At 40.0% G+C, this 11135-nt stretch overlaps 1 protein-coding gene across 1 annotated transcript; it reads right to left on the reverse strand.

The window, feature by feature from the left end:
• Window positions 1-3308: 3308 nt before the first annotated feature.
• On the reverse strand, window positions 3309-10867 carry LOC148147305 (polycystin-1-like protein 2). Its single transcript, XM_087996136.1, has 4 exons — window positions 10679-10867; window positions 9509-9610; window positions 7309-7440; window positions 3309-5972 (listed from the first exon to the last, which is right to left on the reverse strand). Exons 1-4 carry the CDS (start codon window positions 10865-10867, stop codon window positions 5868-5870), a joined length of 528 nt encoding a protein of 175 aa, XP_087852262.1. The 3' UTR covers window positions 3309-5867.
• Window positions 10868-11135: the final 268 nt, after the last annotated feature.

Consider the following 11135-nt stretch of genomic DNA (forward strand, 5'->3'; position numbering starts at 1 on the left):
CACCCCCAGATTCTATGGATTACCTAAAGTACACAAACTAGACATCCCACTCAGACCCATAGTATCACTACCAGGGACACCATCATACAAACTGGCCAAAGAACTACAACAGAAACTGAAACACCTGGTCAGCGGATCCAAACACTCTATACAATCAACACAGGAATTCTTGGACATCATCAGAAATATACACATAGACAAAGAAGAAACCATGATATCATTCGACGTGACGGCACTGTTCACTTCGATTGACAAAACCCTAGCCAGAGAAACAATAGCCAACCTACTGGACATACAGAACAGAAAACAGGACGTTGAACCTATCAACAAAGATGGTATACTTAAACTACTGGACTTGTGCCTCACAACACACTTCACATTCAACAACCAGATATACGAACAAATCAACGGAACACCCATGGGATCACCAATCTCGGGACTCATAGCAGAGGCAGTTATGCAAAGGTTAGAACAAACAGTCCTACCACAAATTCAACCCAAACTCTGGGTCAGATATGTCGATGACACGTTTGTAATCATTAAAAACACGGAAATAGAAAAAACACACCGGATCATCAACGCCACACTCACAGGAATCTGATTCACGAGAGAAGAAGAAAAGGATAGCCAACTCCCATTCCTAGACGTGATGGTACAGAGAACACCGAACGGAGAATTCACTACAAGGGTATACAGGAAAGCCACACACACAGACCAAGTCCTAAACTATGAAAGTAACCACCCCAACACACACAAACGAAGCTGCATCAGGACACTATTCAAAAGGGCCACAACACACTGCAGTACACCAGAACTGCAAAAAGAAGAAGAGGAACACCTATACAAGGTATTCGCCAAAAACGGATACCCACGCAACTTCATCAACAGATGCCTAAGAGAAAGACCATGGAACGAGGACATACCACAACCAAAAGGACTAGCCACACTACCATACATCAGGAGCATCTCAGAACTGACAGCCAGACTACTGCGACCCCTAGGACTCATAACGGCACACAAACCAACAGCCACGCTCAGACAACAACTCACCAGAACGAAGGACCCGATACCCAACATGAGCAAAACTAATGTAGTGTACAAAATACCATGCAAGGACTGCACAAAACACTATATAGGACAAACAGGAAGACTGCTAACAATCCGCATACATGAACATCAACTAGCCACGAAACGACACGACCAGCTATCCTTAGTAGCCACACACGCAGACAACAAGCAACATGAATTCGACTGGGACAACACTACTATCATAGGGCAAGCCAGACAGAGAACAGCCAGGGAATTCCTAGAGGCATGGCATTCATCCACAAACTCCATCAACAAACACATCGACCTGGACCCAATATACCAACCACTACAGCAGACAGCTGAAACTGACAACCGGAAGCGGCAGGGACAGACCACTATAAACACCGGAGGAAACATCAAAGAAGCACTTCGCAGGAGGCTCCCAAGCACTGATGATGTCGCCTAGCCAGGGGACGAAACGTTTGCAACAAAAACTTCCAGCTCGGCGAACAGAACCACAACAACGAGCACCCGAGCTACAAATCTTCACACAAAATAAAGAAGCTTCTCCTTATCTCCATTCGAAAAGGTCTTCCCTTTAATCTGAAGCTATGCCCTCTCCTACTAATGGAAACATCTACTCTGTCCAGGCCATTCAATATTCTGTATGTTTCAATTAGATCCCACGTCATCCTTCTAAACTCCATCAAGTATAAACCCAGAGTCCTGAAACGCTCCTCATATGTTAAGTTTTTCATTCCTGGGACTATTCTCATGAACCTACTCTGTACACTATCCAGGGCCAGTACATCCTTCCAAAACTGCACACTATACTCCAAACGTGGCCTGACCAGAGCCTTATAGAGCCACAGAAGTACATCCCTGCTTTTATATTCAACTCCTCTCAAAATAAATGCTAAAATTGCATTTACCTTCCTAACTACTGACTCAACCTGCAAGTTTACCTTGAGAGAATCCTGGACTAGAACTCTCAAGTCCCTTTGCATTTTAGACTTTTGAACTTTCTGCCCATTTAAAAGGTAGTCCATGCCTCTATTCTTCCAAGCAAAGTGCATGACCTCACACTTTCCCACATTGTACTCCATCTGCCACTTCTTTGCCCACTCTCTTAACCTGTCCAAATCCTTCTGCAGTCTCCCTGCCTTTCAATGCTACTCATCCCTCTACCTATCTTTGTATCATCTGCAAACGTTGCCAGAATGCCCTCAGTTCCTTCATCTGGATCGTTATTGTATAAAGTGAAAAGCTGTGATCCCAAAACTGATCCTTACAAAACACCAGACTACCATCTTGAGAAAGACCCTTTTATCCTTGCTCTCTGCTTTCTGCCAGTCAGCCAAGTTTCTCTCCATGCTAGCACCTTGCCTCTAATACCATGGGCCTTTATCTTATTCAGTAGCCTCCTGTGCAACACCTTGCAAAAGGCCTTCTTGAAGTCCAGGTAGATAACATCAATTGGTTCTCCTTGGTCTAATCTGCTCATTACTTCCTCAAACGGTTCTACCAGATTAGTCAGGCATGACCTCCCATTGATGAAACCGTGCTGACTTGGCCCTTTTTACCATACACTTCCAAGTATTCAGAAATCTCATCCTTCACGATGGATTCTAGGATCTTACCCACGACTGAAGTTAGGCTCATCAGTCTGTAATTTTCCATCTATTGCCTTACTCCACTTTAAACAGGGATGTCAGGTTGGCAATTTTCCAGTCATCTGGGACCCTCTAGTGATTCCTGAAAGATCACCACAAATGCCTCCATTATCTCTACAGCAATCTCCCTTAGAACTCTGGAGTGTAGTCCATCTGGTCCAGTGATTTATCCACCTTCAGGCCATTCAGATTTTCTAACACCTTCTCTTTGGTGATGGCCACTATACTCAGCTCTGCCCCCTCACTTCCTTGAACTTTTTTGGATATTACTTGTGTCTTCCACCGTGAAGACTGATGCAAAGTAATTGTTCAGTTCCTCAGCCATTTCCTTGTTTCCACTACTATCTCTCTAGCTTCATTTTCCAGTGGCCCAATGTCCAATTTTGCTTGTCTTTTGCCCTTAAATATCTAAAGAAACTCTAACAGTCTTCTTTTATATTACTGATTAGCTCACCCTCATGTTTAATCTCCTCTCTCCTTATTTCTTTTTTTTTGTTGCTCTCTGTAAGCTTCCCACTCCTCTGGTTTCCCACTGCCCTTCACCACATTATATACTTTCTTTTTTGCTTTCATGCTCCCCTGACTTCCCTAGTCATCCATGGTTACCTCATCCTCCCCATACCATGCTTCTTCTTCCTCAGGATGAACCTCTGTTGTGTCTCCTGAATTATTCCCAGAAACTCCTGCCATTGCTGTTCCACTGTCCTTCCTACTGGATTTCTCTCCCAGTCAATTCTACCAAGCTCCTCCCTCATGCTTCTGCTTTATTCAGCTGTAACACTGTTACATCTGATTCTATCTTCTCCCTCTCAAACTGCAGGGAGTGAATTCAATCATATGATCACTGCCTCCTAAGGGTTCCTTCAGCTTAAGCTCCTTTATCTAGTCTGCCTCATTGCACAACACTAAATCCAGTATTGCCTGTTCCCTCATGGGCTCCACCACAAGCTGCTCCAAAAAGCTATCTCTTAGACATTCCACAAATTCCTTTTCTTGCAATCCACTACCAACCTGATTTTCCCAGTCCACCTGCAGATTGAAATCCTCCATGATCACTGTAACTTTGCCTTTCCTACACATCTTTTCTATCTCCTAGTATATCTTGTGTCCCAGTTCCTGACTACTCTTTGGAGGCCTGTACATAACTCCAACTATGTTTTTTTTTTACCTTTGCGGTTCCTCAATTCTACCCACAGAGGTACTACACCATCTGACTCTACTTTGTTTCTTTCTATTGATTTAATTTCATTTCTTAATCATAAGGCAACCCCACCACTTCTGCCCAGCTGCCTGTCTTTTCGATAGGATGCCCTTGAATATTCAGCTCCCAATCCTGATTCCCTTGCAGCCACATGTCCGTGATGCCAACCACGTCATACCTGCCACTTTCAATCTGCGTCACAAGCTCATTTACCTTATTTCTTGTAGTGTGTGCATTCAGATATCACACCTTCAGTCCTGTATTAACCATCCTTCTTCTCATTGTCATTTGTTTGCCCTTTCATCTCGGAAGTAGAGTCATTTCAGACTTGAAATGTTAATTCTCTTTCTCTCTCCACACTTGCTGAATTTCTCCTTGTTTGCTATGATCTGCCTGTACTGTTCGCGAAACAAAACTTTTCACTGTACTTAAGTACATGCAATTACAATAAATCAAATCAAAAATCAAATCAGCCTTTTCGGTCCATAAATAACTTATGCAACATAGAGGTGCTTATTTTACATAACATTCCATTTCAATTTGTTGTATGAATTTTCTGAGAACAGGTTTATAAGTCACAATATATATGCTTTGCAACCAATTAACAGATCACTTAACAACTAAACACAAGGCATTAATATGACCTATTGAAGGTGACACTTTTAAAGATATACTTAAATGGAAATCAGATCAGAGTGAATGAAAGTGCAGCACAAGCTACTACAGATGCTCTGATGATGAAGACATCGTAGTTATAGTATTAATAAGGGATATGGCCATATTCTAGCATATCAGGTGTCCATCTAAGTTTCCATATTTAACTCCTCTTGTGTTTGCTATATGATAGAAGGTTTTGGGATCTAAACTCCATGCTCTCTGTGGTCACGGTGGCTTCAACTGATTAAGTGAATGGTAGTCACATAGCAGAGGAATTCCAAGATCTGAGTGATTCATACAGATCAATAAATTCTATGAGATGCTCTCCGCTGAAGTGACATATGGAATAACACAATAGTATCTGGTAGCTAAATTTCTCAGTAGCAGTTACATACCATCAGGTAAGCTTACAGAATACAGAAAATATCTGGTATCTATTTACATCTTTCACATCTCTGGTGACAGATGGTTTAAAGTCTTACCATTCAATAAATTTGTTAATGCCAAGTCGAGTCTGGTGTATCCAGACAACTTTGAATGATTCGACTGTATGGACATTAAATAAGGAGAAAGGCAAGTGAAATTGACATCTATGAACTTTTCATCATGGTAAGAGAGCCTGATTTGGCAGTGTTAATGCAGGGAACCTATGCAGAGGTTGGTCTGTCTGTATGGAAAATCAGGAGATATCCTGTATTGCTTCTGAACCAACTCTGCAATATTGGCACTCTATTTTTCCTAAAATAATCTCATAGGATGTTGCATCCCTTCCTGAAATCAGTCAATCTCTGACCTTAATCATTGCTTTCTTGAAATCCTAACTAAACAAATCCAATGATACAAAGTACCAAAGTTACTAATCTCCTGAATTGGCTATGCAATTCCATTATTATCAAAATACCTCACTAATATGCTTCAAGAGAGAAAAGCAATTTTTTCTTACTTTTCTTCATGTTCATAGATGCATTTCTTGAAAGGTTGTTTATGCTTACAGCAGAGATACATTTGACAATTAAACTATTGCACATTTGGGGACATTCTACAGTAATCATGCTAAGGACATGTATAGATTGAGATGACCAGATACTGAATAGCCTGCACTGTTTGGGGAAATGGTGTCTTTTCAGGCAACCAGACAAGATTTAATGTAGAAATTTGGGGATGGCTGAATATACCGTATTTTCATTTCTTTTCTCTGGGGAACCGGGAACAGATGTTTCTGTCATGGGATAGGTGTACAGAGTTAAAATAGGCTTGATTACAAAATAAGCTGGTAGTTCAAAACATCCACTTTTTGTTGCAGTAATTTAGTCAGATTTTCTCTGCTGCAAGGATTTTGTACTGCCTTGATTTCCAAAGAAGCCACAAAGTTTCTTCAACAACAGGTCTACTATTTCCTGATCCTCAGATGGCTGGAACAAAAACAAATCAGGATAAAGATGATTAGATTTTTTAAAATGCAACCATGTGAAATGCTAAATATGCATATATAATGTAATGTAAATTTTAATTGTTCAGAAAATTATAAACTGGGCAATGTTTGATGGTAAATAATGCAGCCCATCCCTTTTTCTATGCTGTAATCAGAATGTGCCTAAACCTTCAAAGTAGAATTTACATATTGGTTGACTGGGGAGAAACCACTTGCCGTATCTTCTCATGGATGTACTATAGCTACATTAAATAATGACAAAATCTTCATTGCTATCTTGGTCTTTTTTTTAAAATGTATTCATAGGAAGTGGGTGTCAATGGCTGGCCAGCATTTATTGCCAGGAAACACGTAAATGTTCAAAATCTGTGGTCATTCAAGATCACTCACTACAGTTAATTCATGACCTTTCCCATCAGATGAAGGCATGACTTGCAGTATGTCTGTTCACAGTCAGCTATGCATGTGCTTCCATCTGGATCCTAGCACAGGCAGAGGCTGTGTGTGGTGGCACACCCTCTCAGGTTGGGAATTTCCCTTGCCCAACTGAGGAGACAGAAAACGGAACCATTTACCAACTGGCCTACTGGTAAGTGCAATGGAATCCCAAGGGTCTTTGTCTTACTTGTAGTTTATCCAATTATGAATTTTCTCTTATTTGCAGCTTATCTTCCTGATGGAAGTTGGAAATCTGCCCCACCTGAATAAACTCTCATATGATTTATAGGAGAAAGTAAGGACTGCAGCTGCTGGAGATCAGAGTCAAAATGTGTGGTATTGGAAAAACACAGCTGGTCAGGCACCATCCGAGGAGCAGGAGAGTTGTTCCTGATGAAGGTCTTATGTTCGAAATGCGACTCTCCTGCTCCTCAGATGCTGCCTGACCAGCTGTGCTTTTCCAACACCACACTTTTTGACTCTCATCTGGTTTATATAAGTCAAGTGACTTTGACTGGGAGGGTTCAATATTATGGAAATCACTAACAGGTGGATGTAATGAGGTTTTTAAAGAGATTTGAGGTTTGCGGTTTTCCTTCCCATTAGCTGAAATCAGTTCTCACTCAGACCCTTTGTACTCTATGTAGTTCGACTGCTGTCTCATCAATTCTCATGGAGTCCATTCACCCCATTGTGTCTATCTCAGTTTTTTTCTGAAGTAAACCAAAGTTAATCCTACTGTCCTGTTCACCTCGTTACCTGAGCCAGCTGAATCATTATGGGAATATGTAAAAAGAGTTTCAAAGTCACTTGTTTTGAGATATATTTAGCCACCTTGTTGCAGAACATTTACTTTCTCTCAGGAAAGGTGTACATACCATTGGAGAATTGCGTTCCTCTGTGAAGGTCAACAGAATTACTGATAGAAAGAGGTTTAAGATCACAAACGTCATACAGATGGTGGAGGAAGCAATAATAATTGCACCTGAAATAGGATAATGTTCTAATACCTGGGTGCAAATGAACATAAACATATAGTTAGAAAAGTAAGAGACTTCACAACGTTATCTGTCCATATGAGCTGGCAGTTTATAACCAGTGCAACAAACTAAGGGTTATTGTGGGATTCATCAAATTAGTTGAAAAAACTTCCTTAACTTAAACCCTACACCAGAAACCGAAGGAAAAATCTATCAAAAAAACTGCAATTTTTATTCCTTACAGACTGATTGCCAGCATCCACTCAGGGAATAAGAGTAATCTAGGGTAAAAGGATTCCTATTATGCTGGCACATGATTGTTATAAACGAAAACTATTTCAAAACTAAACAGCTGATATCTCAAAGGTGTGAAAAGTTATAATGAAGAAACACCAAATCTGACATACAAACTCTAATCGCATTTGGAACTGCGGTCCCCACCATTTAAAGCAGTGATGCATGTCTTAGACAAATGGCATGGGACTCAACTACAAAGTTGTTCCTTCCAACAATTACAAATGCTGGCAATTTGAGGCATAGGAGGGTGGAAGATTTTCCATGTCATTGCTTACAAGTTGCTATGAATTTCATTTCAAGATTTTAATTGAATAAGTCTCTTATAAAGACACACAATATTTACTGACTTATTCCAATATGTCTGAGCAGTAAATCAAAGCCACAGAAAATACTGAAGTAAAAGCAAAAATCATTCTGAACAGCTACAACTGGCAAAAGGTTACAATTTTACTTTTTGTCTGCACAATAGGACTAGGAACAATCCTTATTCAAGCACAAACCAATGGAACACGTAACACAGACTATTTTACATTGAGAGCTTTTATAGAAACTGAAAGATGCTTTTAAACCACAGACAGAGAAACATGAGCAGTTATATGAGGATATGAAAGGTTCACAAACCACCTCATGGCATTGAAAATTCAGATCAAGCCAATTCTTTGGCAAACTTATTGGGATTGAAAAGAATCTCAAAAGTACATTTGCATAATCAAAGATTCAGTTTAAGCTGATGACATAACAACTATGCCACATTCTGTGTTCCAGGCCATGTACAAGTAATAGCAGATACCCTCTCAAGAGCAGTAGGAGATAGAGCAAAAAATAAAGGATCATATTCTTGCAGTTGAAGTACAGTTTTATTCTTCAGCTTTTGCTAACATTTTGCCAGCAACTGAGAGCAAACTCAGCCAAACTTGTGCAGCTCAGAAATCTGAGAAAGGGTATACAATTGCCTGACTGCAAGGATGCTTGAAATATTGTCCAGCAGGCCAGTACAGAAAAGGTACTGCAAGCAAACACAATACTTCACAATAATAAAAGATTAATTGCCATTTAACAATAGAGTGGCTCTACAAAAATAAACATGAAGAGAAATCTTACAGAAACGACACAGGTACTACAAAGTGGAAGAAAGTGAGGATTGCAGATGCAGGTATTACAAAGTGCAGAGCAGGAGTACAGCAATCAGGATGGTGGCCAGGTATTTTAAAAGATGTTTCATATGTAGCCAGGTATCTACAGTCAATGGTTTAGTTGAAGGTGGTAATAATAGGACTAATGGTAATACTGATGTTAGTGAATACAAAGTCTATATAAATAAAGTAGAAGTAAATTCCTGGAATAATGTAGACTAACAAAGGATGAACATGGGGAGAGATGTGGAATAATGGGAGTCATGCAAACCATGATGATATAGCAGATCATGTGATTGTGATGTTAGCAAGCAAGAGAAAACCAGCCTAAAATGAGCATGCGAAGGAGGGATGCCAGGCAGTAAGCAGGTAAACTGCATTTGATAATCTATGTATAAGGAACATTACAGAACATAAGGAGTTGAAAAGCCTAACTTAAATAAAAGGAGCAGAAAGCCTCAGGGACAAAATATATGCAGACACCCTCAGCCTGTGAAACTCCAGACCTATTCCTCAATGTGCTGTTAACAATATTGGCTTAAAGAACAAGATAAAACAGTAAGTCTAGACTTTTACTCTCACGCCACACACTGTTTGTTAAATTGGTTTATCCTTATGTAAATTTTACTCATAGAGAATGTTTTTAAAAATATAAAATGTTTTCCAACCTCATTATAGTTAAAACTCCCGAGCTGAAGAAGAAATACTGTTGTAGCAGCTTTGAAGAATGTACTGTAGGAGGATAGATTCAGGCCCATAATCACATAGGTCTATAAAATTCAGAAATTGCAGTCATTTAGATAGTCTCCACACTTTGACAATAACTTCCTCTATTATTTACTTGACTAAGTCAAATTAGTTAGAGCTTTGGTAATGAGGTATTCTTATAGACCCTGCTGAAATTTAGTTGAATGGCTTTATTTGGCTTTTTCCAATTTTGAAGGTCTCTGAAAATGCTGATCTCTATCTTTCAAATCTGAATCATAGCTACCTCATTCAGCACCATAGTCTTATAATTCGCACTAAAACTGCCCTTGACGATTGCCGTCAGCTTGTTTCTGCTTACATTCACAGATTTTGTTTGTATCAAATTGTGCTTGCTGCTTTTCTCAGGATTCACTTTTCTGAACATGAGGAAATGTCACAATCGCTTGTGCAACACTGTAAAGGGCCTTCACAAAATGAACTGTCTATGGAGAGAACAGCAAGTAAATTGTGCCAATCCCAGCAACCTGGAGTATTTGATGATAGCCCCACTTTTAACAGTTTTAGAGTGAAGTAGCTCTATGCCCTAGCCCCTACTCCCTTTGGCGTCTTCTTTTTTAATGTTTCTGACCATTATCTTCCCTGCCGATTTGGAAGGAGTTTACTTGCATGTCAGGTCAGACAGCAAGCTGTAAAATCTGTCCAGTTGAAAAGCAAAGACACAAATCACATTTCATTCTGGTAAGGGAACTCCTCTACCCTGATGATACAATGCTAATCGCTCAGATGGAAAATTCAGCAACAGACTTGAGAGGCTCTCCTATGCCTGGAGTTAAATGCTCCCTGATAAGCATTAAGCAAACCACAGTCAATAGATTCTCGAGGCTGTAACTTTTGCAAAGATATATATTGCAAGAATAATTGCATTAAAAGTGAAAGTTCACAACATATCAGTGTTTGATATTTGAATTCAGTTGATGAGGATTCTAGCAGCACACCCTATGGAGAAGACTAATACCAACCCCTGGATTTCCTCATTTCACTGCATGTGAGAAGACCAAAGTTGCTGTCAGTTTCACTAGGCAACACTCCAAGTTAAATAACATGCACTAGAAAGGTTATTTCTTCCTTACCACACTAGCGTAGGCCACAAGCAGCAGAATGAGGACAACAAATAAACCTCTGAGACTCCCCCAGGCTCTCTGCATTGCAGATGTGAACAGGTGCAGCTTTGGATCCAGCTGCAGTAGATACCAGAGTTTTATTGTGGTTAGTGCCACCAGAACAGCAATGATGTAGGTAAAAGCCGAATTTACGCTCATCAACCCATGAAAACTGACAAATCTGTGGAGATAATAGTACAGTTGGAAAAAAAAATAGCTGACAGCTTAATGATTAACATGGAAGTTTTCCAGCATCTTCTTTTTATTTGGGTGGCAAAAGGCCATCTCAAACCGAAAGTGTGGCCCCTAGCACCTGGCTAAGTTGTCAGCGTGGAGATTTAGGAGAATCTTGTGATCTGAAGAGAGAAGTGTATCCAAGGCAAGGGGAGAGCTAAAAGCTTTGAGAAATAATTTATCTTATGGGTCA

Source organism: Chiloscyllium plagiosum, unplaced genomic scaffold, assembly GCF_037043375.1.
Source record: "Chiloscyllium plagiosum isolate Xiang-an unplaced genomic scaffold, Cpla_swu_hap1 HiC_scaffold_17, whole genome shotgun sequence".
NCBI lineage: Eukaryota > Metazoa > Chordata > Chondrichthyes > Orectolobiformes > Hemiscylliidae > Chiloscyllium > Chiloscyllium plagiosum.